Below are 25,350 nucleotides of genomic sequence, written 5' to 3' on the forward strand. Positions count from 1 at the left end.
GGTCCCCCTGACCCCCCCAGCACCCACCAAGCCCCACCACAGCTCAGCGATGCACCGCACCGGGGTCCCACCACCCCCCCGCAGCCCCCTTTGCCCCACAGGACAGCCCTGACACCCAGCTGGGGGGGGGGGGGTTTCCCCGGGGGGGGCCATCAGGGTGCTCCTGCCCCACAGCCGGGCCCCACGTGGCAGTGGGGACGCCCAGCCTTGCCCCCGCACGGCTTTGTCCCCGCGTTGCCGCTCGGGACAGGGAGCGAAGGTGCACCCGGCCGGGGTGGGGGGACACGCTGGGTGGCCCCCCACCTTTCTCCGGGGTGGGGGGCACGGAAATCCCTTCCTGGGGGAGCGGAAGCAGGGTGCAGCGGGGGGACCTTTCCTTCCCTCAGCGTGGGGGGGTTTCGAGCCAATCCCCCTCCTCGCTCCGGAGGGATCCGGCACCATCCCCGCGTCCCCCCCCCCGCCGGCTCTCGCCCCGCCGCCGGCAGCGGGGAGGGCACATGGAAGGCTTGGCGTTTCCTGCGCCGTATTCCCCGCCGGCTATTGTCCCTTCCGCTCGCCTCCCGGCATCCCCTGGCCGGCGGGAAGGGGGGGGGCCCGCGCTTGCCGGCTGCCGCCGAGCCGTTCTCCGGTTCGGCTACCCCTCTTCCGGTGCGGCGGCCGCGCGGCACAGCCTTGGCGCGCCCCGACCTTTCCCCGTCCGCCGTTGGTCTTTGCCGGAGCTCCGGCTGCATGGCCGTCTTCAAACCCAGGTGCCGATGACGGGACGGGATTTATCGCCCTCCTGGTTTTTGGGGGGTGGCGGTGGGGACCCCTCGCCCTCCCCGCTGGCCCCGGCTCAAAGGAATTGGCGGCAGCGTGGGGGCAGGAAGCCAAAAAAGCGGGCGGCCGGAGGTGAGATGGGAGCGAACGGAGCCGGTGCCGGACATACCGGTGGCACCGGAGAGGTCCTGTCCCGTGTCCTGGCAAACGGAAGCATTCCTGGGGGGCGGCTGCGTGGCCCCGGTTTGGCAGACGGGCTCCCCATTTTTGGCGGGAGAGCCGTGGTGAACCGGGGGGGGGAGCGTTGGGGTCGTGCCGAGCCCCCGGCAGCACCGGCGGGGACGGGGTTTCCTCCTCGCCGTCTCCTCGCTGCGGGGCTGGGGGCTGTCCCCCGCCACGCAGGGGCAGCGCCAGCCGCTTCCCCCCACCCTCCGTCGCCGCTTTGTGCCGCCGGCGCCGTGGGAAGACGACACGTGGCTTCTCCCCCGTGGTTTTTTTGCCATCTCCATGCCAGGGTAGGGCACGGGTGGGCAACGAGCCCCCGCCGCTACCTTGGGGGGGGTCCCTTGGGCACCGGCATCCCTTTACCGGCCCCCCTTTATTCCCCGCCTGGGAGCCGAGCACCCCCTCTTGCTCCAAGGGAGTTTGGCCCCGCTTTGCGGTTGCAGCCGGTGCCGCTCCTTTGCCGGGTGCCGTTTTTGGAGCTGTCGAGGCGATTTTGGGGTCTGTCCCGGTTGCCCCTGCCCATCAGTGTCCCCCCCCGTAACCTCATCGCCTGTTGGCGGAGTGTGGTCTGACCCCCAACGCTCTTCTCTTGCAGGCTGCAGGACTTGGAGAGGGATGAAGACAGCCTGAGCGAGAAGGTGAGTGTCCCCGGATCACCAGGAGCCGCGCTTCCACCTGCCCTTGGCTCCGATTTGGGTGCCCGCCATCCCGCGCTGTCACCGCCGGTCCCGCGTCGGGTGCTGCCATCAGGCTCGGGATGCTCCGGCTTACAGCGGTGGGAGTCGGCGGGGCTCCGGAGCCGGCTCCTGGATGCTCAGCGGGGACGTGACTCTGGTGCTGAGCAGGGGACTGCGATTCATCGGTGCTCCTGAGCCTCTTGTTTCTGTGCTGTTGCCAGGATGGGGGGTTTCCGGAGCCCCACGGGGTAGGGTCGGGGGGGACGGTGTGGCAGGCTGGCCGAGTGAGACCCCCGTGTCTCCCTTGCTGGCCCAGTTCCCTGGACCCGATGAGGTCGTAGTCCTGGTGTTGGCGCTGTCTGTTGTCATATGGAAACCGCCGTCACCTCATATCAGGAGGGTCCCGGTGAGCTGGGTGAGCGGCGCCCGGATTCGGAGTGACCGGCGGTTCGGCTCAGCCTGACCGCCTACGGAGATGCCGCTCTGCCGAGCCCCGAGGGGAGCGTCACCGCCGCCCGCCCCACGCCGTCCCCTCCGTCCCCGCAGGAGTGCGTCAAGGAGAAGCTGAGCCTCATCCATGGCTTCCTCCAAGCCGACGTCCAGAACCAGTTGAGCGAGCTGGAAGCCAAACTCCGCTGCGAGGAGCTGTCGGAGGTGAGACCCCGGGTTTCGGTAAGCCGGCGGGTTGGGTTGTGCCGGCTCCTTAGCGGCACGGCTCACCGGAGCCGGGCGGTTTAACTGACGCTCTTCCCTCCCAGGAGAGGTACCTGGCCAAGGTGAAAGCCCTGCTGCACCAAGAGCTCTCGGCGGAGAATGGGGACGTGGCACCGCTGCTGCAGGCATCAAACGGGTGCTCCAAAAACGGCGCCTACGGGAGCGACGAGGACTCGGAGCGAGCAGGACCCGATGGGGAAGACGACAGCGCGATGGAGATGGAGGAAGCAGCCGCCTCTTCTTCCTCCTCTTCGTTGGTCCCCACGCCGCGGGCACGCAAGGCCAGGAGGAGCCGATCCAACGGGGAGAGCAAAAGTAATGGCGACAGCGGGCGCAACTTGGTTTTCTGTCCTCTTTTCCAACGTGCTTAAAGTAAATAATTCATTACCGTTAAATACTAAGCGGGAACGTGACGATTCCTGGAGGGATTGTTAGCAGAGATCCCCCCAGGAAAGGTCTTGGGGTCTCCTTGCCTTGCTCTGGGATGATGGGGTGCGGGGAGAGGGGTGCTGTTGCCTGCGGTGGTTCCAGCCCCGTGGGCTGTTGCGGGAGGGGAAGGGCAGCGGGTCCCCATCGTTAACGCAATCCTTCGTCATCTTCCTAACAGAGTCTCCCGCCAGTTCCCGGGTCACTCGGAGCTCCGGCCGGCAGCCGACCATCCTGAGCATGTTCTCCAAAGGGTCAGTACGGTGGCAGGGCTGGGACCTGCACCTCCTTTACCGTGTCCCCCAGGAGCCTTCACCCTCTTCTTCCTCTCTCTGCCATCCGGGGCTGACAGGTTCAATCCCAAAACTTGCGGTTCCCAATAAGACTGGCCTTGGCGACCTGCCGGGCGCTCCCCCGGGGAGCCCCGCTCCTGCCGGTGCCGGGAGAGCCCCTCGTTCCCCTCCAAACCCTCGTGGCGTCGGAGCGCCAGATTGATCCGTTGCGTTTAAAAACTGTCAGGTCCAACAAACGGAAATCGGAGGAGGTGAACGGGGAAGTGAAGCAGGAGGCGATGAACGTGGAGAAGGAGGAAGAGGAGCTGGAGGAGAAGGTGTGTTCTGGCACCGTTGGCAGCCAAGGTCTTTGCCAGTTGCTTTGCCGGGCAGCCACCGCGCTGGGGTTGAGCACGTGTTGTCCTGGAGGGCGTCGTGCTCTCCAGCCTCCCCTTACACTCCTTTGTTTCTCCCTCAAGGAACAAGACGAGAAAAGGATTAAAATCGAAACCAAAGAAGGGTAAGGAGGAAGGAGAGTGTTCCCTGCTTTGGGCTGGTGCCTGTCAGTGCCCATTTCCCTCTGCCGTGGCCTCGTTAGTGTGGGGAGGATGTCGACATTACGCTTCTCTGTGTCTTCATCCCTTTGTATTTTTTTACACCCAGGTTGGAGATAAAAGATGAAATTACTCAGGTTAAAACTACAACACCTGCTAAAGTAAGTTCCTTTTCTTCCATCTCAGCATTTTGGTGTTGGTTTTTTCTTTATTATTGTTTTAAACTCTTCCAAAGAGCAGCTGGACTTCCCTAAGGGAAAGATAAAGCCATTTCCAGCCCATGCAGCTTCCAAAAATCAACCCCCCCAGCAAGGTGGGGAGCAACGCAGCCTTTATGAGCTTGGGCTGCTTTTGAAGCAAGGGCAGTGGCCACTGTTTTGCTGCCAGGATGCTTTAAAAACGAGGGTTGCGCTAACGAACGGGACCGTTTGGGGAAGGAGCTTTGAGCCTGATCATAAGCTGAAGCTCATGGGGGGCAGAGAAAAGCTGACGCCGTCTCCCCTGTCTTGCAGACCACCCCTCCCAAGTGCGTCGACTGCAGACAGTACCTCGATGATCCCGACCTCAAATTCTTCCAAGGAGATCCTGATGATGCCGTAAGGGATTTAATGCTCCTTCTCTGGGTCTGGGGAGAGCTGTCGTGCTAATGGGAACGCTCGTTAAATGTCCTCCTCTCTCCCTCGTTCAGCTGGAGGAGCCAGAAATGCTGACGGATGAGCGCTTGTCCCTCTTTGACGCTAACGAAGATGGCTTTGAGAGCTACGAGGACCTGCCGCAGCACAAAGTCACCTCTTTTAGGTGAGATGTGGGGAAAGCAGGCTATAAAAACCTGCTGAATTTGCAAACCCTGTGGGACAATGCATCAACCTACAACCTCTGTCCCTTGCCAGCGTCTATGACAAGCGAGGTCACTTGTGCCCCTTTGACACCGGCCTGATCGAGAGGAACATCGAGCTGTATTTCAGCGGTGCCGTGAAGCCCATCTACGACGATAACCCTTGTTTGGATGGTGAGTTGGATCTGGAGGAGCCTCGAGGGCTGCGGGGACGTTGGTTTGTCGCCTTAAATTTCAGCTCAACGCCGCGTGCAAAATGAAGTCGGATCCGGGTGGAAGTCGGATCCGGGTGGCAATTTGTCATCCGCAGCTGCTTGGGTTTTTTGGGCACTGAGGACTGAAATTTGTGTTTTCTCGCTTTCAGGTGGGGTGAGAGCCAAGAAGTTGGGACCCATAAACGCCTGGTGGATCACGGGGTTCGATGGAGGGGAGAAGGCTTTGATCGGCTTCACCACAGGTGGGTGAGCGAGGACGGGGAAGGTTGGGCTCGGGGAGCACGCCTGGCTTGGGATTTAAGTCTCTGCTGCCTGTCTGGCTGGTGAAGGAGCTTTATTGGGGTTCGTGGACTTTGCTGCCGCCGGGAACTTGCACCAACAAGCACGTGGCAAGGTGGAGGACCGTGCCGAAGCTTGGGTCTGGGTTTATTTAGCTCAGCAGCACCCAGGCTTATGTTAAATGCATGTAAAACCTCCTGCTGAGCTTGCAGCTGCCAGCAGCACCCTGCATGAGGCTATCGGCGCTGGGATGAGCAAGGTGGCTGGAGGGGGGTATCTCTCCGGCAGCCCTTCCCAGGCAGGATCCATCCTCCGGTCCCTCCTCCGTGGGAAGCCACCGATGCAATGCAGGAGTGGGTCAGGGTCGCCCTTGGAGGGAGTTTTCTCTTTGCTCTTGACCTCTTGGCCCCTGTCGCAGGGCTCTGTTCCTTTCTTACTCTACACCCTGGGCTTTTTGGACAGGTTTGTGTTGAGAAAGGTCTTGGAGGAACGCCCAGTCCTGGCCAGCCCTTGGCTCTGTGTCCCAGCTGGCTTTTTCACTCTCTAGCCGAATTGGGGGAAGAAGCTGATATTTGGGGGGTTAAAAGCTTTTTCCATTCACCGTTTCTGCAAGGAACCCTTCCAATAACCTGGTGATATCAGAGGAGGACTTAACTCTCCTGTGCATCAGCAAATGGAGTTTGTAGTGACAGAAAAAAACCCTGGATTGTCTTTGCTTTCTAATTAGGTAACAGCAAAAATAAAAGGCTAGTGCGTGGATAGTGTGCCCCACCTCAAGTCCCCACTCCCCCCTCGCTTTGGTGGTGATAGCTGAGTGACCGTGGGTCCTGGCTCATGGTAGAGTTTCCCCGCACGCTTAGGTCTTGGTGCTGTAGCAGCGTGGACGGGCTGGTCTTCCCCCCTCCCCGGGACCTGCTTGCCGCAGTCCTAGCTCATCCTTAAATACTGCTAAATTCCCTGGTACTTAATCGCCCGCCGTCATCTCTCTGCCGCAGCCTTCGCGGATTACATCCTGATGGAGCCCAGCGAGGAGTACGCTCCCATCTTCGCCCTCATGCAAGAGAAGATCTACATGAGTAAAATCGTCGTTGAGTTCCTGCAGAACAACCGCGACGTCAGCTACGAGGATCTGCTCAACAAAATCGAGGTGAAAATCCGAGGGCGGCGGCGGCATGCGGGGGTGGGCGTTGCTCTGCCACCCTTTCCCTAACCAACCCCTCCTCGCAGACCACCGTACCTCCCGCGGGGCTGAACTTCAACCGCTTCACAGAGGACTCGCTCCTGCGACATGCCCAGTTCGTGGTGGAGCAGGTGGAAAGCTACGATGAAGCCGGGGACAGCGACGAACCCCCCGTCCTCATCACGCCCTGCATGAGGGACTTGATCAAGTTGGCTGGAGTCACCCTGGGGAAGAGGTGAGCCCCGCGTAGACGCTGTCTTTGGGGGGCACTTGGCTTTGCAATATCCCAGGAGGAGCCTGTTGGGTTGGTTCCCCATCGACTTTGCACAGGGGATCCTTCCAGGAAAACCCTTCTGCTTGTTTCCAGCGGGGATGACGCGAGGATTTAGGCTCAGTGGCGTGAGCAGCACTGGGAGATTGGAGTAGAAATCCTCCCAAAACTGGGAAAACCCTCTGCCTAGTGCTGCCCCAAGGGAGGAATGCCTCTGGCTTGGGTCCCCAGAGCCTGGCTTTGCTCTTTGTCCTGCTGTAGCATCCCTTCAGGACCCCATGCCAGCCACAGCACGTACCTGAGTGCCCGTTAGGGGATCCTGCCGTGGTCCTGGGCTGCTGGGAGAGCTCTGTTCCCTGGGGACCCTCCTTGGGTGCCGGGCTGTTTGTTGTGGCTGTAGCTGTCAGCGGAACAAGGCACAGAGTTCCCTCTCACCGCTCTCACCTTGGTCGCAGGCGAGCTGTCAGGCGGCAGGCCATCCGGCACCCCACCAAAATAGACAAGGACAAGGGTCCCACCAAAGCCACCACCACCAAGCTGGTGTACCTCATCTTCGACACCTTCTTCTCGGAGCAGATCGAGAAGGACGAGAAGGAAGACGACAAGGAGAATGCCATGAAGCGCCGGCGCTGCGGTGTCTGCGAGGTAACGGGGGTCTGGCGTGGAGCCGAAGTGACCCGATCCCCTCCCATCCCCTCCATCCTGCCTGAATGGCCCCTTCTGGGGTCGCTCCCTTGGGGCAGGGGACCTATTTCCAGAGGCCACCGAGCTCCCCTTGGTCCCTGTCCCTCCACTGCGTCTGCCGGTGCTCAGCCTGTCGCCTCTCCCTGCTCTAGGTTTGCCAGCAGCCTGAGTGTGGGAAGTGCAAAGCTTGCCAGAACATGGTGAAGTTTGGGGGCAGCGGACGGAGTAAGCAGGCTTGTTTGCAGAGGAGGTGCGTCTCCCACGGGCAGCGATGCCTCCTCTAAGTCCTCTCCGCCTCTAGGGAGAGGGGATGTGGTCCCCGCACCGTGCCCTGCTGCAGTGATGGTCCCTGTGTCCCCAGGTGTCCCAACCTGGCCGTCCGGGAAGCTGATGAGGACGAGGAGGTAGATGACAACATCCCTGAGATGCCATCGCCTAAGAAGATGCTGCAGGGCAGGAAGAAGAAGCAGAACAAGAGCCGTATCTCCTGGGTGGGGGAGCCCATCAAGGTGAGGCTGGGCAGGACCCCGCTCCCCTCCCGCTGGGGTGGGTGCTCAGGCTGCGAAGGGGGCTGCGTCGCTTGCCGGCGTGGGGATTTGACAGTGCTCTCCACTTTCTCCCCGCTTCTGCAGAGCGATGGGAAGAAGGACTACTACCAGAGGGTCTGCATTGACTCGGAGACCCTGGAGGTGGGAGATTGTGTCTCCGTCAGCCCTGATGATCCCACCAAGCCCCTCTACCTCGCCAGGTTGGTGCCGTGGTGCTGAAGGGGACGAGTCTCTGCTCCTGCTGGGGTGGACGTGGGTGGGGACAGCTGATGTTCCCAATTAGAGAACCCTAATTGCTTGGCCATGCTGCTGTCTGAGGACTCTCCAGCTCTGGCAAGGCTTGGAGCAGCTCAGCCCTTTCTCGTGGTGCCCCATAACCCCGGCTCCTTCCCCCTCAGGGTGACAGCCATGTGGGAGGACAGCAGTGGCCAGATGTTCCATGCACATTGGTTCTGCCCCGGCTCGGACACTGTCCTGGGGGCCACCTCTGACCCCCTGGAGCTCTTCTTGGTGGACGAGTGCGAGGACATGCAGCTCTCCTACATCCATGGCAAAGTCAAAGTGATCTACAAGGCGCCCTCGGAGAACTGGTCCATGGAGGTGGGTGACAGCCCTGCAAACCCCGGCTGGCCCGGACCAGGCACGGCGTGGGCAGCAGCACCGATTCCTGTGAACACCTCTCTCCTAGCAGGGCGGGCTGGACATGGAGATCAAGATGGTGGAAGACGATGGGAGAACTTACTTTTATCAGATGTGGTACGACCAGGAGTACGCTCGATTCGAGTCCCCGCCGAAAACTCAGCCGACGGAAGACAACAAATACAAGTGAGTGTGCTCAGGGCAGCGGCTCTCGGGATCCGCTCTGCCCAAAATGGACAGCAGGAGCCTCTCAGCTCCCGGCAGCACCGCAGCCGGCCTTGGCAGGGTCCCCATCACCGCGCTCTGCCATCCCCCTTTCCCGCAGGTTCTGCATGAGCTGCACACGCCTGGACGAGGTAAGGCACAAGGAGATACCCAAAGTGGCTGAGCCGCTGGAGGAAGGGGATGGGAAGATGTTCTACGCCATGGCCACCAAGAACGGAGTGCAGTACAGGGTGGGAGATGGCGTCTACCTCCTGCCGGAAGCCTTTTCCTTCAGGTTGGTGCTTGCAGGGGGCTGTAAGCACTTCTCGGGATGCTCTTTGGTCAGGCTTTTGGTAGCAGAGGACGTAGTCTCCGGATAGTGAATTCCACCTGTAAACAAAGCACCTATCACTCTAATTTCCAAAAGCTTGGTTTAAAAATAAAGGTGCTTCTAACCCCAATTTCACCTCCTGTGATTAAACAGAGCAACTTTGCTCCGCTCAGACAATCCGGATCGCTGAGCTGCCGTGTTTTGGCAGCTGAATCAGAATCCTTTTGTGCGTCGCTTTTTCTTCAAAAGAGCAAGCCTGGGTAGATGAAAGGTGAAACAAGACCCTGCCTGCTGCCTGTAATTATGGGAGGAGAAATGGCAAACCTCTTTGGGGCAGCAACGTGTAGGCACCTTGGTTTGCAGCTGTGCACGGTTATGTGATGGTCTGGCTGTAAAATGCCTGTGCTGCGGAGCAGGAGGTTCGGTGCCGGCGCTGCCGCAGTGGCTTGGTGCCCACATTGCCGCCCTACGCCACAGAGACCAGGCAGGCTAGGCAGCGACGTGGGAGGAGGATGCTCTGTGTTGCTACGTTTTTTGGGGGGGAAAGGGATAACCTAACCTCCTTCCCTCCCCTTCTCCCCAGCATGAAACCCGCCAGCCCAGCCAAGCGCCCCAAAAAGGAGGCGGTGGATGAGGAGCTGCACCCAGAGCACTACCGCAAGTACTCAGAGTACATCAAGGGCAGCAACCTGGATGCCCCCGACCCTTACCGCGTGGGCCGCATCAAAGAGATCTTCTGCAACATCCGCAGCAACGGCAAACCGAACGAGGCTGACATCAAGCTGCGCATCTGCAAGTTTTACAGGTGAACAGCGCTGCTGGGGTATGCGTTACAGGGGCGCAGGCCCCCCCCAGCGTGGGCTGCAGGGCTCGCCCGAGATCTCGGGTGCTGGGAAAAGCTCTGCACCATCAGCTCAAGGTCACGCCGGAGCCAGGTCTCTCGAGCACCGCAGCATGGTTGGTCGGTGCAGTCGAAGGGGCTTACCGCCACGGCGGTCTGGGCTCAGACCCGCTGCTGGGCCGCACCGCCAGCGCCGTCCCAGGGTGTGGGTGTTTACCCAAACATTTGCAGGCTCTTAGTCATCTCCCCCACACCACAGAGGGATGTCTGCGAAGAGCCTTGGCAGCGGGAAAAGAACGTGCTGACGCTCAGACTCTGTGTGTTTCGAGCCTAACAGCTCTCCTTGCACTAGATCTCTTTGCCTTTAATTTCACTTACCAGCTCTGGTGCCAATTCCCCGCTCCCTCCTCTAAGAAAACCCCCCAAAAACTCCCTTTGGTATGAAACAAATCATCCCTTTGGTGCTGTGCCCAGGCCATGCCAGCAAACATGCACAGCTGGAGGAAACAAACCCTCCTCTCTCTGGGGAGACGGAGCGGTGCGAGTGCCAGAGGCTGGACCGGGATGAGGATCTTGCCGAAAACATTTCCCTGATCCAGGTGTTTTTTCTCCGCAGACCCGAAAACACGCACAAGTCCATGAAAGCCAGCTACCATGCAGACATCAACCTCCTGTACTGGAGCGACGAGGAGACGACGGTCGACTTCCGTGCCGTGCAGGGCCGTTGCACGGTAGTGTATGGGGAAGACCTGACGGAGAGTATCCAGGACTACTCCGCTGGTGGGCTCGACCGCTTCTACTTTTTGGAGGTGAGGGAGCCGGGGTTCGAGGGGTCTGGCCGTGTCCCTGGGTGTGTTGAGTCCCCGGGGACTGAGCAGAGCAGGCACATCGACCTCCGCCTCTCGGTGCGGGCTGTCCTGCCTCTCCGGGTGTGTTTTGCCTGGAGGGGCCATCATGCAGAGCGAGGATTTGTAGCTCTTTGCGACCTCCTGGGGACTAAGTCTCGGATACAAAGGAAGCTTTAATCTGAGTGTCACCAGGAGCTGGCTGGAGCAGTTGCTCCCTGTGGAACTAAGGGGCCAAATTCGGACCCTCTGGTGGCCTCCCCAGCTCCCTGAGGCAATGGAGAGGGAGGTGATGGACCCTTTGCGGGGCCCAGCGCTGCGCCTGTGTCCTGCCCTTTGGTTTTGCAGCTCCAGTTGGGTGTTGGCAATGCCTCGGCTGTTCCTGAGCTAGAAAAGCTCTTTGTGTTCAAGTGTCCTGAACCCTTTCTCTTCCCCAGGCTTACAACGCAAAAACCAAGAGCTTTGAAGATCCTCCCAACCACGCTCGGAGCTCTGGCAATAAAGGGAAGGGGAAGGGGAAAGGGAAAGGTAAGTCTGCTTGAGGGGAGAGGTCTCGGGTGGGTGAACCAGTTCACGTCTGCCGTTATGTGCTGCCGAGCAGAGATAAGACGTGCCGCCGACCAGATGTTTCTGTGCCCTCCTCCTTGCTCCGATGCTCTGGCAGGATGCAGTGATGTGGTTTTAAGGCACCTCGTCTCTTTGAAATAAACCTTGCGGTGACAGGACGTGGTCCTTCAGAGATCTCGAAGCCTTTCACTTGCCAACCCTGTGCCAGGGGCTGGCTGCTCCGTAGCGTTGGGCTTTTGTACCCTGCTCCCAAGACGGGGAGCTTCTCTGGGAGTTATCGCTGCGCCCGTCTGACCCTCAGAAACTCTGTGCCTGTGCCCAGAGGCTGTTGGATGGAAAGGGAAAAGACGAGAGGCTTGCCTTCCAAAAGCAAGGGCGTATTCTGGCAGTGGCGGTGAAACAATTAAGGGGCAGAAAGGTGCTTGAAGCTGACGTTTTAACTGCTGCGGAGGAGGGGGAGAAGAATTTGCCTTGTAAGCAGTAAGAGGAGGAAATAACTTTGCCTTTTGATGTGAGCGGGGCTCTGTTCACAGGCAAAGGCAAAGGGAAGTCGTCGGTGAGCTGCGAGCAGAGCGAGCAGGAGCCGGCTGAGCTGAAGCTCCCCAAGCTGCGGACGCTGGATGTCTTCTCTGGCTGCGGAGGGCTGTCCGAGGGCTTCCACCAGGCAGGTGAGCGGCAAAGCGGGGCCAGCAGTGGGCTGATGAGCAGAGCCCACGGGGAGACGGGCATCGGCGCTGGCTGCTCAGTTCCTCCAAGCTGGTGGTTGTGTTCGGCATGTGCCGGATCAGGGAGTGCGAGCCAGCACTCTGCTCCTCCGCACAGGCTCAGGATCCTCCGCTTTGTCTCCCCAGGCGTGTCGGAGACGCTCTGGGCCATCGAGATGTGGGAACCGGCCGCCCAGGCTTTCCGGCTGAACAATCCTGGCACTACCGTCTTCACGGAGGATTGCAACGTCCTGCTGAAGCTGGTCATGTCTGGTGAGAAGACCAACTCGCTGGGGCAGAAGCTGCCGCAGAAGGGGGATGTGGAGATGCTGTGCGGTGGTCCTCCGTGCCAGGGCTTCAGCGGCATGAACCGCTTCAACTCCCGCACCTACTCCAAGTTCAAGAACTCCCTGGTGGTCTCCTTCCTCAGGTGAGCAGGGGAGGTGGCGAGGACCTGTGCCGGGGCGTGGGTGCGGACCCCCACCTCAAACGTTGCTCTGTCCTTGCTCCCGTGTCCCTCTCCGTCCTCGCAGCTACTGCGACTACTACAGGCCGCGGTTCTTCCTTCTGGAGAACGTCAGGAACTTTGTGTCCTTCAAGCGTTCCATGGTGCTGAAGCTCACCTTGCGCTGCCTCGTCCGCATGGGTTACCAGTGCACCTTCGGGGTCCTACAGGTAGGGTGTTGGGTGACCTGGAGACAGTTAACCGGGGCGAAAGCCCTTCTCCTCTCAGCCTGCTCTGCCGTGGACCATCCCGCTCCAAAGGAGCAGTTGGCTGCGTTGCTCCTTGGCTTCCCTGGGTGGCTTGGGGGGCTGTTCTCAGCTCTTCGAGGGCACTGACTGGATGGGGATGCTCCAGCCCCTTCAGGAGTTGTCCTTTCCTTGCCAGGCTGGCCAGTATGGTGTGGCCCAGACGCGGCGGAGAGCCATCGTCCTCGCCGCAGCTCCCGGCGAGAAGCTGCCCATGTTCCCCGAGCCCTTGCACGTGTTCGCGCCCCGTGCCTGTCAGCTGAGCGTCGTGGTGGACGACAAGAAGTTCGTTAGCAATATCACCCGGTGAGCCTTCGGCGCCGCGCTGGGGCTGGCGAGGGTGAAGTTTTGTCCGCTCACGGCTCCCTCCTTCCTCCCAGGACGTATTCCGGCCCCTTCCGCACCATCACCGTGCGGGACACCATGTCCGACCTGCCGGAGATCAGGAACGGTGCCTCCGCCTTGGAGATCTCCTACAACGGCGAGCCCCAGTCCTGGTTCCAGCGGCAGATCCGGGGCTCCCAGTATCAGCCCATCCTCAGGGACCATATCTGCAAGGTGTGGATGCCAGGGTCTCAATGAGGGGCCGGGCTGCACTCGGATCCCCCAGACCCAAACCGAGATGGGGGTCAAGGGCAGGTTGGATGTGAGGTGGGGTGAGAGGGACCATCCCCAAGCCCTCCCTGGTTAACTTTCCCAAAGATGAGGCTGGCGGAGCTGCTGGGACCTGTCCCTCTCCCCCAGCCTTCTCCGGAGAGAGGACCGGGCCTCCTGGGGTAGCTGGTGTCCCTTTGCGTCCCCTGCCCCACCGACGGTGACGGCGGGCTTGTGGTTGGCAGGACATGAGTGCCCTGGTCGCAGCCCGGATGAGACACATCCCCTTGGCCCCCGGTTCCGATTGGCGCGACCTGCCGAACATCGAGGTGCGGCTGTCAGACGGCACGACCACGCGCAAGCTGCGGTACACGCACCACGAGAAGAAAAACGGCCGCAGCAGCTCCGGGGCGCTGCGGGGGGTCTGCTCCTGTGCCGAAGGTAGGTGCTGGCTCCCCAAAACCGACCGTGGCTTCTCGTCCGCTCCCCCGCCTCACCCCCTCCATCTTCCCAGGCAAGCCTTGCGACCCCGCGGACCGGCAATTCAACACCCTCATCCCCTGGTGCCTGCCCCATACCGGCAACCGGCACAACCACTGGGCCGGGCTCTACGGGCGCCTGGAGTGGGACGGCTTCTTCAGCACCACCGTCACCAACCCCGAGCCCATGGGCAAGCAGGTGAGCGCCGCCGGATCCGTCCCCTCTGCCAGCAAGGGCAGGCGTTGCCCAATGGCCGCCGCGGTTCCGACCCTTGGTTTTATTTGCTGCCGTAGGGTCGGGTGCTGCACCCGGAGCAGCACCGAGTGGTGAGCGTGAGGGAGTGTGCCCGCTCCCAGGGCTTCCCCGATACTTACCGCCTCTTCGGGAACATCCTCGACAAGCACAGACAGGTGAGTGCCGGCCGCTCGTCGCCGGCAAACCCCTCGCCGGCGGGCATCCCCTTACCGGCGACGTGGCGGAGCCGGCGTCCAGCGTAACCCTCCCTCTGTCGCAGGTCGGTAACGCAGTGCCTCCTCCTCTAGCCAAAGCCATCGGGCTGGAGATCAAGTCGTGTGTGTTGGCGAAGCTGAGAGAAGACACGGCGGGTAAGTGCCGCGCCGGCAGCCGCTGCCATCCACCCGTGTGCCGTGGGTGGAGGGATCCGGAAAGACGGTCCCTGACCTCAGCCCTCCTTTGGGGGCGCGGGGGTGTCCCGGTTTAGGGCTGGGTGCCGCGGGTTGGGGTACGGCATCGTCACCCCCTCCTCTCTTCCCCAGAGACCAGCGCTCCGGAGAAGATGGAGACCACGGAAACCGCCGACTGACGCGCGGTGTCTCCTCCGGCACCAGGACACCCAAACATGCACTGATTTATTTTAAACCCCTTTTATTTTTTTTGTTTGTTTGTTTGGTTTTTGGGGGGTTATTTTTTTTGTTTTGTTTTGTTTTTTGGTTTTGTTTTTTTTTTTTAATTCCCGGCCTGTGGGGACCTGCCGTGGCCTGTCCCCCTCTGGCCCTGCTCGTGTCTGTCTCCCGGCTGCCCTCCGCCGCTGTCTGTGATGGTTGAACTCCACTACCACCCCGGGACCCCCCCCTCTTTTCCCCTTCCCCGGCCCCGGCAGAGCCCTGTGGGACCCCCGGTCCTGGCCCTACCCTGGGGCCCCGCTCCCCGTTTTTACGCCGCATTGTATTGAAAATAATCGGCCGCTTTGTACAAGTGGGAATTGATACTTTATGTAGTTTTTATATGTTGTAATATTTCTTCAAATAAATCTCTCCTATAAATTATAAACCCCTCGTCCTCTCCCCGTTTCCTTTCTCCGGGCCTAGCCTAGGCCTCGGCGCCGTGGCGCCCACCGCCCCGTTGCTTAGCAACCGCCTCCCGGCGTGCAGCGCGGCTCGCCCCGCCCCTTCCTCCTCGCCTACGCCGGAAGTGGCGCAGCCCCGCCGGAAGCGTAGCGCCTCCTTCCGGTGGTTGGGCGTGAGGACGGACGGGTGGGAGCGCGATGCCGACGGGCGACTACGAGTGAGGAGACGGGGACGGCGGCGGGACCGGGGTGGGGGGGGGTGTCCCGGGAACCGGGCGTTGGGCCGGGGCTTGGCCCAGGGAGCGGGGCCGCGGGGGGGAGGAGGGCCTCGGGGGGGGAGCCGGGTGTGGGGCCTGGTAGGCCCTGAGGGGGCCTTCGGCGGGACCGGGGCTCTGGCGGGTGAGGGGAAGGGAAGAAGGCCGGGGCGGCGGCGGTGCTGGGGCCCGAGTGGGGCGGGAGCGGAGAGGGGGTCTGTCCGGGGTTGAGGGGACAGGAGGGTCCCCGAGCGAAGGGACAGGGGTCCTGCCGGGGGAGGCGGGGCGGGGGGGGGCAGCGGGTTTAAGGCTCTCCTCTCTCCACAGCTCGAAGCCCAGCTGGGCCGACCAGGTGGAAGAGGAGGGTGGAGAGGACGGTGAGTGTCTCTTGCCGCAGGCCGGTTCCCTCCCCCGTTTTCTCCAGCTGCTCCTCCTGCTGGTAACCGGTGAATTTTTTCTGGAGAAAAAGAGCAGCTGCTGTTCCTAAAACAGCCCAGAGCTGCTCCTGCTCCTTGTCCAGGGCTCAAAACAGGCTCCCGGGCTCTTCTCCGAGGCCAATCCTTGCGAGCAGAGCTGGGCCTGACCTGGGACGAGGAGCAGGACCCCTCTCACCATCTTTGTTCCACCCCTTTCAGGGTCTGACGAAGCTCAGGGGCTTGGAGCGGCTGAGATTTCTTAGCTTTTTGGCCTTTTTCTGTGCTGGGGGGAAAAAAACAGCGCACCTCCTCCCTGTGGGGAGGGGCTGTGCCGGGGTGTGGGGCTCCCGCCCCCTCTGCCAGGCTCGCCCCAAGCAAGGGGGTGACTCTCCCCCTTCTCTTCCCGCAGACAAATGCATCACCAGCGAGCTGCTGAAGGACATCCCCCTGCCAGGGGTGCTGGGGGGCAGCCTGAGCGCTGAGGCCGAGCTGCTGAAGGGAGGTGAGAGCTGGGCGAGGGGCCGGGGGGGGGGGCTGTTTTCTTGTCACCTCCCCCACAACGGACACTGTTCCACTGTCCCCCCTCCCCACAGGCCCGCTCCCTTCACCAAAGGAACTTATCAATGGGAACATCAAAACGATCACGGAGTATCGGGAGGAGGAGGATGGGCGCAAGGTGAAGGTGAGTACCGTGTCCCAGGCTGCCATTTTGGCTTCTGCCTGCTGCCGAGCTCCCCTTCTCCCCTCCCAGAGCCCTCGGCTCTGCCCTGGCGCGGGGGCTGATCCCTGCCTGCGTGGTCGGGCAGCGTCAGGCAGCCGCGCGTCAGCAGGGACATCCCGTTGGAGCCCTGTTGTGACTCTGCGGCTTCAGGCAGCCCCAAACGTAGCACGTGTGGGGCGGAGGCGCGTCTGCTGTCCCTCCTCCTGCATCGGTCGGTTCTTTTGCACCTTTACAGATCATCCGCACCTTCCGCATCGAAACCAGGAAGGCCTCCAAGGCGGTGGCCCGTCGGAAGGTGAGCATCTGTGGGAATGGAGAGGGAAGGAGGGAAGGAAATCTGCGCTCCAGCAGGAATCGCTTCGTTTCCCAGCCCTCCGCTTCTGTCTGTCCCTTCTCAATCTCCCAACGATTTCTCAGCGGGGAGCGTTTCCCTTCCCGTTGGCTGCTCCTGCTCTGTATTCAGTGATTGCTCGGGGACGTGCCGTGCGAGTGGGCCCCCCTTTTCCTCCCTAGAACTGGAAGAAATTCGGCAACTCGGAGTTCGATGCCCCCGGACCTAACGTGGCCACTACCACCGTGAGCGATGACGTGTTCATGACCTTCATCACCAGCAAGGAGGTGGGTCGGGCACGATGGGAGCTTGCAGGCCGGTGGGGAGCCGCCGGTGGGGCCGTGTCTGGGTGCGTGGCGGGTCCCGTGGGACTCAGGAGTCTCCCTGTCCCCCAGGACCTGAACTGCCAGGAGGAGGAGGATCCCATGAACAAGCTGAAGGGGCAGAAGATCGTCTCGTGCCGTATCTGCAAGGGCGACCACTGGACTACCCGTTGTCCCTACAAGGACACCTTGGGGCCGATGCAGAAGGAGTTGGCCGAGCAGTTGGGGCTGTCCACAGGCGAGAAGGAGAAGCTGCCCGGAGGTACAGCACCCCTTCATCCTGAGAAGGGGGGGCCGCTGTCTGCCTTCAGCTGCAGGCAGCCTCACCTCCTGCCTTTCGCCTTTCCTGCCCTCAGAGCCAGAGCCGGTGCAGGCTCAGCAGAGCAAGACGGGCAAGTACGTTCCCCCCAGCCTGAGAGACGGAGCCAGCCGCCGTGGGGAGTCCATGCAGCCCAACCGCAGGGGTAAAGTCAAGGCTTGTCCTCGTGGTGGGAGCAATCTCCCTGCTCCCCGCGTGACACCGGGCCTCTACGGTGCCGTGTACGGCACGTGCTGGCTCTGGCCGTGGTCCCACCAGCGGCCTTGACCTTCCTTATCCTTCCCCCCCAGCTGATGACAACGCCACCATCCGTGTCACCAACCTGTCCGAGGACACGCGTGAGACTGATCTCCAGGAGCTGTTCCGGCCCTTCGGCTCCATCTCTAGGATCTATTTAGCCAAGGACAAGACCACTGGGCAGTCCAAGGTGGGTACGGAGGGATTTCCCCCTTTAGGGGGGGCTGAGAAGGAGACCCCGCCTGCTTCCTCTCACCCTCTTGCTTTCCTCCCACCCCAGGGTTTCGCCTTCATCAGCTTCCACCGCCGGGAGGACGCAGCCCGAGCTATTGCCGGGGTCTCCGGATTCGGCTACGACCACCTGATCCTCAACGTGGAATGGGCCAAGTAAGCGCCGGGGGGTGGCTCAGATGACTGGGGGGGGCGGCGGCGCATGCCGGGTGCCGGAGGTCTGCGTGCAGCCGCCCCTCACCTTACCGCGCTCTCTTTCTCCTCCGCAGACCCTCCACCAACTGAATCCAGTGCCGCGCCGGCTCCTGGCGAGAGCGATCAGCTCTTCTAAATAAACATTCACGGTCTGGTATGCACCAAGGTGTCGATCTGAGCTGCGGGGGGGGTGGTTCACCAGGCAGGGAGCAGCCCCATCCCTGTCCCTACGCTGTCCCTGTCACCTACAGAGGTTGTTCCCGACTCGCTCCCGCCCCAGGCACACGGTGGGGCTGGCAGTGCCCTAGCCAGCGACGCGGGGAAGGGCACGGCGCTGCCGTTCCTCATTTTTTAGGCTCACCCCCAGCTTTTCAGCTGGAAAAAAGGGGGATCTCTGCCAAAGAAAGGTGCGACGCGAGGCCGTGCCTGCGGTTTCGGCTTTAATCCCGTTTCTCCCACATTACTGCCGCCCTTTCCGGGAGGGAAACGCGTGCCCAAGGGCTGCGCCGAGCCCTGTACCAGCTGTGCCAGCCTCCTTGGGCCACCCCGGGGGTCTCCTAGGCTGCTGGCCAGAGCTCCAAGTGCTCAGCCCGCTCCTTGGTGGCGGTGTTGGTGCCCGTGCTGCAGCCGGCACCGCAGCAGCTCTGCATGCTGTCGGCCAGGGCGGCGTAGAGCAGCGGCTGCAGGCAGATGTTGAGGTTAACGAGGATCTTGCAGACCTGAGCGGTGGCGTGGATGGCTTTGGAGACGGCGCAGTCCTCCGTGCCTGGTCGCAGCAGGCGACGCCATAGGTTGAGGTTACGGAAAATGTGGTAGGGCAGGTAGGAAAAAGCGTAGAGAGCCACTCCCGCCCCCACCAGCATTCCCACCTTCCTTTTTTCCGGCTGGCTGAGGTGAGGATTACGGAAAACGGTGCGGATAATGGCGGCGTAGCAGGAGGCGGTGAGGAGGAAGGGCAGCCCGCAGCCCAGCCCGGCCAGCAGCAGGCTGTAGGGATAAAACCTCTGCAGCTGCTGCGGGGCCGCGCTCCCCAAACACTCGGTCGCACCCTCCGCTTTTTGTAGCTCCGTAAAAAAAAAGGTGGGTGCTGAGAGCACCCCGGCCAGCACCCAAACAACCGCGCTCAGCACCTTGGCGTGGCGTGGCTGCAGGCGCCCGTGGACCCGTAGGGGGTGAACGATGCCGAGGTAGCGGTTAAGGCTGATGCAGGTGACGAAGAAGATGCCGCCGTAGAGGTTGTAGTTGAAAAAGAAACGTTCCAGCTTGCACAGCACCGGTCCGTAGCGCCAGTCCTTGGGCGGGTGGTAATACGCCGCCAAAAACGGCAGCGAGAGGGAGTAGAGCATCCCGCTGACGGCCAGGTGGAAGGAGTAGACGATGCCGCTGTGCCAGGAGCGCTCGCGGGTGGCGAAACGGTAGACGGCTATGCCGTTACCCACCAACGCCGGCGGGAACTGCACCGCCAGCACCGGCCACAGCGACTCCTGGAAGCTGCTGAAGTTACCGCAGTGACTGAGATGGGTGGCCATCTCGGTGCAGGGCAGGGGGTTCCTCCTGTCGTCCTCCTTTTTTTGGTGGCTGCTGGCAGGGGTAAAGGTTTAGGTTACAGGCAGCCAAGAAGTACGAGCGTGGCCGTGAGGTGTGGCTTCCGGCAAATGGCCGCACGGGGAAGTGGTGAGGGTCGGTGAGACGCGGCTACCTCGCGCCGGGACCGAGGAAGCCTTGTGGTCCCACGCTGGGGACAGAATGTGTCCCCCTGCGTCCGTCCCCCCCCACCTTGTCTGCCTCCCAGGGTGCAGGCAGGACTCCCAGGGTGCAGGCAGGAGTCCGTGCGTCTGCCTGCAGCCCCACCGCTCGCCCCACTCACCCTCTCCTCCTCGGGGTCCGCGCTCGCCTCCCTCCTCTCCTGTCCCTCCCTTCTTGGTAGTGGTCACAGGGCTGCCACAGGGTCACGTCCTGCCCCGTTTTGGGGACGGTGGGGGTGAGAGGCTGGCAGTGGGGGGGTTGCAGGCAGGGAAAAACACTTCCTCTTCTGAAGGGCTGTGCCCAGACAGAGCCTGGCAGCTGCCCTTGCCTTGGCCAGAAAGGGGGAAGGAGCTGTGCCTGCATGCCTCCTCCTTACCGGGGCAGGCAGGGGGGCTTCCTGCTCTGCCTGACCACATCGAGGTGGCACGAAAACAGGCACCTAGGGTTGGGGGACGCCGTTAACAGCCCAGGAGACCCCACCTTCGCCCCCACCCAAACCCAGCACAGCCACAGGCAGTCATTCCAACCAGTGTATTGCACAGGAGCAAGAATGGGGCTGGGGGGGTGTGTGGGGTGCGTGTGTGTGTTTCCCATTTCCTCTTCTCCCTCAGTTTTGGCGCGTGGCCGGCGGCTGGTGCCTCAGCGCTTCCCCTTCTTGGCACGTCCGGGCCGCCGGAAAATCATCTTCCCCTTTGTCAGCAGATTCCCTCGCCCCTTTGGCCTTGAGGCAGCACGGCCAGAGCCGGGACCGGCCCCCTCCCGGGCTGGGCGCTCAGTTCTTCGGTGCGGCTTTCGGCCGGCCGCCCCCTGCCTGGCCCTGCCGCGGTGCCGTGAGTCCATTGGTGCCAGGTTTCCCTGCCGCTGCTTCCCTGGTGCTGTGGGGTGAGGGCTGGGGGTGTCGGGATGCTCCGGCCGGCTGTGCCGTCGCCGTTTCCGTAGCGGGGCAGCACGCGAGGAGCTTCGTTTCCTCTTGGTACGGTCAGGAAATAGATCTTGAGAGGGGGATAGACAAAAAAAAAGGGGGGGGGTTTCAGCGAAAAAGGGGTGACAGGGGTGCAGCATTGGGGCTGACGGATGTGTCAGTGCGTTTACTTTGAACCGAGATCACGGAGAGCTCAAGGTTTTCGCATCATCAGCCACTACCGGCAGGAGAGGACGGAGGGGCTCAGTCCCGGCCTCTCCAGACTCACCTTTGTCCGGCTCCTCGCCCACCTCCTGCCGGTAATACTCAGCATCGCTCTCCTCCGACTGCTCGGCCGCATCCTGCTGCTCCGGCGCACCGGGATCCTCGGCATCGCTGTCACCATCCTGCTGCCGTTTCCTCCGGATCCCCGCCAGGCTCCTCTCCCTGCGGTACCACCATAGTGTCAGCCTCCGTCCGGCTGCTGCCAGACCCCGCTGCTGCCACGCTGCCCTCACCTGTGAGCCTCACGCTGCTGCCGCTTGCGCTCCACGTTCGCCTCCTGCTTCTGCCGCCGCTCCGCCTTCAGCTGCAGCTTCGCCTCCTTCCGCGCCAGGATTTCCTTCACCTCCGCCTCCATCTTGTGGACTTAAACACAGGGCAAGAGGGCGGTGAGATGTCCCAGCCCTAGCCCCCGTGCCGGTGGCTTACCGAGGATGGCCGGCACGGCGTTTTGCGGCACTTACTGAAGCTGTGGTAGAGCACGTTGCCCTGCGCCAGGCCCTCCTCCACCTTGATGAGCTGCAGAGTCATGCGGGGTCCGATCTACGGGAAGCGGGGGATGCGGAGAGCCCCGGTCAGGCTCGATCGCATCCCTGGGGAGATGGTAACCGCAGCACCACCGCCGACACGGACCTCGGTGAGGCGCACGGCGCTCTGCTGCGCTTTCATGTTGCCTCGGCCGGCGTATGCCTGCGGCAGCTCCAGGACGTTGTGGGTCCCATCCTGCTCGGCCTCGCTCTCCGACAGGTTTATGTCCCTGCCGAGGGACAGGAATGCGTTTGGGGACGGGATGGAAAGCGCCTCTGGGACCCTTGTCCCCCTCGTTTCCCCCCTCCACGCACTTCACCAGCAGCTCGCTGATGTCTTCCAGGCGGCTCATGTTGGGGAACTTCTCCTGCAGCAGCTTCTTCAGGCTTTTGCTCACGCCCACGGGCACGACCTTCACGCTACTGCGAGGAGGAGGAGGAGGAGGAGGAGGAAGAGGTCAGTGCTGGGACATGGGCCGCAGGGACCCCCGCCCAAAATCACGGGTGCGATACTCACTAATGCCTGAAATCGAGGAGCTGTGTCTCCGTGTTGTAGCTGATGAGTAAACACCTCTTGATGCTGTTGAGGTTGACCTGTGGAAGGAGGAGAGAAGAGAAAAGGAGGAGGAGAGAAGAGAAAAGGAGGAGGAGAGAAGAGAAAAGGAGGAGGAGAGAAGAGAAGAGAGGAGATTTCAGTTGGAAGGGACCTACACTGACCATCTAGTCCAACTGCCTGACCAAAAGTTAAAGCATGTTATTAAGGGCATTGTCCAAATGCCTCTCAAACATTGCCAGGCTTGGGGCATCGCCCACCTCGCCAGGAAGCCTGTTCCAGGGTTTGACCGCCCTCTCGGTAAAGTAACGCTTCCTTATGTCCAGTCTGAACCTCCCCTGGCACAGCTTTGAGCCATTCCCAGGCGTCCTCTCCCTGAATCCCCGGGAGAAGAGCTCAGCACCTCCCTCTCCCTGTCCCCTCCTCAGAAAGCTGCAGAGAGCCACGAGGTTGCCCCTCAGCCTCCTTTTCTCCAAACTAGACAAGCCCAAAGTCCTCAGCTGCTCCTCACAGGACATGCCTTCCAGCCCTGTCACCAGCTTTGTTCTCCTCCTCTGGGTGCCTTCACATCCTTCTGAAATGGCGGGGCCCACAGTACTCGAGGTGTGACCGCGCCAACGCTGAGCACAGCAGGACGATCCCCTCTCTCGACGGGCTGATCGTGCTGGGTTTGATGCCCCCCGGGATGTGGTTTGTCCTCACCGCTGGCTCCTGTGGAGCCTGCTGCCAACCAGCACCCCCAGATCCCTTTCTCCAGCAACTCCTCTCCCAATTTAGACTCATGCCTGGCATTACTCCATCCCAGGTGCAGGATCCGGCTTTTGGACTTGTTAAATTCCATCCCGTTAGTCATTGCCTGATGCTCCAATCTATCTAGATCCCCCCGCAAGGCCTCCTGGCCCTCAAGAGAGTCAACAGCACCTCCCCGTTCGGTATTCAACACTGACATCCAGATCGTTGACAAAAATATTGAAGAGAACTGGTCCTAGAATTGAATCCTGAGGAGGTGGGATGGGTCTCGATCCCCCCCCCCACCCCAGCAGTGTGAGGACACCCCCCCCACCTCGCTTACCCTGTGGACGTTGATGGAGGGAAACATGTTCTGGAACATGCTGGCCATCAGCTTGACCTGGATCTGCTGGAGACCGAAATTGCTGAGGACCAGCAGCGGGTGATGGGTGAACTGCTGCTCGTGCATGCGGTGCCGCTTGAGGGACGAGACCACGTCCTTGATCAGCGAGTACTGGAGAGTGGGGGGGACACACGTACGAGGATGAGGAGGGGGCGAGACGCTGCCCTTCGTGCCGGCGAGGAAGGGGAGGGCTCCCGCCAGCACCCACCTGCGTCACCTTGAATGTCAGCGTCGGGCCGCCGGGTAGCCGGAAGAGTTTCTGTGTGAGGGGAGAGAAACGGTGCTCAGCGCCGGGGGAAGCCGCCGGCAGCGCCGACCGCCCCCCCCTGCCCCTCGGTGCAGATGCATCAGTGCGTTTACTTTGGATAGAATCACAGCGTGAGCTCAACAGCGTTTTATCATCATCTGCATCTGCGAGGGGGGTGAAACCCCCCTAAAAGGCGCCGGCAACCGGTGCGGGGAGGCAAGGGGGAGCACAGTCGCTGCGGAGGGGCCCCCCCGGAGCCTGGAAGGAGGGGAGGGGGGATCACGCTACTCACAAAATTGATGCTGGAGGACGATTTACTGAAGACCAAGAAATGCGTCACCCCCAGGGGCCCGGCCACGGCCACGAAATCCTTCAGGGAGTTGTTCTTCCGCACCTGCGGCACGGAACGGCCGAAACCTTCAGATCCCCCTGCGCCAAATCGCCTCCCGGCTGTGAGGGCTCCGCTTTAACCTGGGGACAGGCAGGATCCTTCCCCCCGCCTCCAGCTCACCTTGAGGGCTCTGGCGGTGTAGGGCTCCATCACCTTCCGCATGTCGGTGATGAGCTGCCGCACGTTCTTGCCGACGCGGCCGCGGTGGAAGACGAAGGAGTGGGGGACGGTGCCAAATTCCTGCTGGGCGTGTTGCACGGCTGCCGCCCGCTCCTTCTTCTGGTTCTTGCTCTATGGAGGGGGGGAGCAGTCAGGGCTGGGGGCTGCGGGGATGGGGAGAGGGGGCAGCATCCCCTCCCGATCCCCTTCTGCCCCCCCCCCGCCCCGGGAAGGCCTTATCCCCCAGACAGCCGGGCTCCCTGTGTCCCCCCCCCAGCACAACCAAACCCCCCCATTCCCTCCTGCGCCCCCAGGAGGGCTCAATCCCCCGGACAGCCGGGTCTCCCCCTCCCATTCCCCCCCCCCGGGACAACCAACCCCCCCTCCCCATGCTCTCCTGCCCCCCCCCCGGCAGGGCCCGATCCCCCGGACAGCCGCCCCCCCCCCCCCCGTCCCCCTCCCGCGGACAACCAAAGCCCCCCCCATCCCCTCCTAATCCCCCCCCCCCCGGGAGGGCCCGATCCCCCGGCCACCCGCCCCCGCCCCGGGAGGACCAGGCCGCTGCCGCGCTCCAGGGCCGCCCCGACTCCCGCTCCCCCCGGCCGATGCCCGGCTCCCGTCCCGTGTCCCCGTCCCGTGTCCCGGCCCACCCCGCCGTGTCCCGGTTCCCCCCCCCCAACCCCGTCCCGTACTTTGCTCGGCCGCCCCATCTCGCCGCCGCCACGACCACCATGCGGCCACCGGCACTTCCGGCGCGCACCCTCCGGCTACTTCCGGCGCGTCACTTCCGCCCCGCGCCACCGCCTTCCGTTCCGCCCGCCGTTGCCATGGTTACGCGGCCTTCCCCCCCAACCCGGTCCCGCCGCCCCGCGGGTCCCCCCCCCCCGGCCCTGCCCGGCGAACCCCCGGTCCCGCCGTCCCGTATCGCTGCCGGCGCGAAGGTCAGTGCGAGGGGACGGCTGTGGGGGGGGGCGAAGTCACACACTTTACTGGAGACCCCCAGAGTTCCTCACACACACCCCCCCGAGCCCCCTCCCCGGGCTCCCCAGGTCCTCCAGAGCCCCCCCAGGTCCCCCAGGCCCTCCCCCCAGGCTCCCCAACCCCCCCAGAGCTCTTCCCCAGGCTTCCCAGGTCCCCCAGAGCCTCCCCAGGTCGCCCAGAGCCCCCCTCCAACACCCCCAGGACCCCCAGACCCTCCCCCCAGGCTCCCCAACACCCCCAGAGCCCTCCCCCAGGCTTCCCAGGTCCCCCAGAGCCCTCCTCTGACACCCCGAGATCCCCCAGACCCTCCCCCCAGGCTCCCCAACCCCCCCAAAGCCCTCCCCAGGTCCCCCAGAGCTCCCTCCAACACCCCCAGGTCTCCCAGACCCTCCCCCCAGGCTCCCCAACACCCCCAGAGCCCTTCCCTGGGCTTCCCAGGTCCTCCAGAGCCCCCCCAGAGACCACCTCAATAGCTCCAGGTCCCCCAGAGCCCTGCTCTGGGCT

The 25,350-nt window shown here is 62.4% G+C and overlaps 4 protein-coding genes across 6 annotated transcripts; 2 read left to right on the forward strand and 2 right to left on the reverse strand.

The window, feature by feature from the left end:
* The first annotated feature begins 476 nt into the window (after positions 1-476).
* Positions 477-14,884, forward strand: DNMT1 (DNA methyltransferase 1). 3 transcript variants are annotated; one of them, XM_052800304.1, is made up of 34 exons: positions 477-749; positions 1,580-1,622; positions 2,208-2,315; positions 2,420-2,690; positions 2,983-3,055; positions 3,321-3,411; positions 3,553-3,593; positions 3,737-3,788; positions 4,140-4,223; positions 4,316-4,425; positions 4,518-4,636; positions 4,827-4,919; positions 5,952-6,103; positions 6,184-6,371; positions 6,863-7,052; positions 7,244-7,341; positions 7,453-7,600; positions 7,724-7,839; positions 8,038-8,239; positions 8,328-8,464; positions 8,604-8,777; positions 9,397-9,618; positions 10,271-10,463; positions 10,937-11,027; positions 11,600-11,734; positions 11,918-12,200; positions 12,304-12,445; positions 12,660-12,826; positions 12,901-13,078; positions 13,360-13,555; positions 13,629-13,792; positions 13,888-14,004; positions 14,137-14,199; positions 14,371-14,884. In XM_052800304.1, exons 1-33 carry the CDS (start codon positions 730-732, stop codon positions 14,182-14,184), a joined length of 4,446 nt encoding a protein of 1,481 aa, XP_052656264.1. In that variant the 5' UTR covers positions 477-729; the 3' UTR covers positions 14,185-14,199; positions 14,371-14,884. The 3 variants fall into 3 exon arrangements, with proteins under 3 accessions (XP_052656264.1, XP_052656262.1, XP_052656263.1); XM_052800302.1 differs by having other exon boundaries at positions 478-749; positions 14,109-14,199; XM_052800303.1 differs by having other exon boundaries at positions 519-749; positions 8,331-8,464; positions 14,109-14,199.
* Positions 14,885-14,990: 106 nt separating this feature from the next.
* EIF3G (eukaryotic translation initiation factor 3 subunit G) lies at positions 14,991-18,088 on the forward strand. The gene is made up of 11 exons (XM_052800307.1): positions 14,991-15,118; positions 15,482-15,531; positions 15,980-16,072; positions 16,164-16,252; positions 16,527-16,586; positions 16,805-16,909; positions 17,018-17,207; positions 17,302-17,409; positions 17,555-17,691; positions 17,782-17,888; positions 18,002-18,088. Exons 1-11 carry the CDS (start codon positions 15,099-15,101, stop codon positions 18,015-18,017), a joined length of 975 nt encoding a protein of 324 aa, XP_052656267.1. The 5' UTR covers positions 14,991-15,098; the 3' UTR covers positions 18,018-18,088.
* Positions 18,089-18,354: 266 nt separating this feature from the next.
* P2RY11 (purinergic receptor P2Y11) lies at positions 18,355-20,122 on the reverse strand. Its single transcript, XM_052800306.1, has 2 exons — positions 19,795-20,122; positions 18,355-19,505 (listed from the first exon to the last, which is right to left on the reverse strand). The coding sequence occupies exons 1-2, from the start codon at positions 20,034-20,036 to the stop codon at positions 18,485-18,487; spliced, it is 1,263 nt and encodes a 420-aa protein (XP_052656266.1). The 5' UTR covers positions 20,037-20,122; the 3' UTR covers positions 18,355-18,484.
* A 127-nt stretch (positions 20,123-20,249) lies between these two features.
* Positions 20,250-24,690, reverse strand: PPAN (peter pan homolog). Its single transcript, XM_052800305.1, has 12 exons — positions 24,558-24,690; positions 23,827-23,997; positions 23,608-23,709; positions 23,277-23,327; positions 23,009-23,179; positions 21,901-21,977; positions 21,699-21,806; positions 21,490-21,613; positions 21,321-21,399; positions 21,093-21,222; positions 20,864-21,021; positions 20,250-20,665 (listed from the first exon to the last, which is right to left on the reverse strand). Exons 1-12 carry the CDS (start codon positions 24,573-24,575, stop codon positions 20,313-20,315), a joined length of 1,542 nt encoding a protein of 513 aa, XP_052656265.1. The 5' UTR covers positions 24,576-24,690; the 3' UTR covers positions 20,250-20,312.
* Between the last annotated feature and the right edge of the window lie 660 nt (positions 24,691-25,350).

The sequence above is a fragment of the Harpia harpyja genome, chromosome 10 (genome assembly GCF_026419915.1).
Source record: "Harpia harpyja isolate bHarHar1 chromosome 10, bHarHar1 primary haplotype, whole genome shotgun sequence".
Classification (NCBI taxonomy): domain Eukaryota; kingdom Metazoa; phylum Chordata; class Aves; order Accipitriformes; family Accipitridae; genus Harpia; species Harpia harpyja.

Coding starts and splice junctions, on each gene's coding strand:
- DNMT1 (XM_052800302.1), top strand. CDS start 730: ATGGCCGTCTTCAAACCCAG. Junction 750..1,579: donor ATGGCCGTCTTCAAACCCAG/GTGCCGATGACG, acceptor CTTCTCTTGCAG/GCTGCAGGACTTGGAGAGGG. Junction 4,637..4,826: donor CGATAACCCTTGTTTGGATG/GTGAGTTGGATC, acceptor TCTCGCTTTCAG/GTGGGGTGAGAGCCAAGAAG.
- EIF3G (XM_052800307.1), top strand. CDS start 15,099: ATGCCGACGGGCGACTACGA. Junction 15,532..15,979: donor AGAGGAGGGTGGAGAGGACG/GTGAGTGTCTCT, acceptor CTCTTCCCGCAG/ACAAATGCATCACCAGCGAG. Junction 16,910..17,017: donor CCTTCATCACCAGCAAGGAG/GTGGGTCGGGCA, acceptor CCTGTCCCCCAG/GACCTGAACTGCCAGGAGGA.
- P2RY11 (XM_052800306.1), bottom strand. CDS start 20,036: ATGCAGGCACAGCTCCTTCCCCCTTTCTGGCCAAGGCAAGGGCAGCTG. Junction 19,506..19,794: donor CGGACCCCGAGGAGGAGAGG/GTGAGTGGGGCG, acceptor CCCTGCCAGCAG/CCACCAAAAAAAGGAGGACG.
- PPAN (XM_052800305.1), bottom strand. Junction 23,710..23,826: donor ACACCGCCAGAGCCCTCAAG/GTGAGCTGGAGG, acceptor TCCGTGCCGCAG/GTGCGGAAGAACAACTCCCT. Junction 21,807..21,900: donor CTCCTCGATTTCAGGCATTA/GTGAGTATCGCA, acceptor TCCTCCTCGCAG/TAGCGTGAAGGTCGTGCCCG.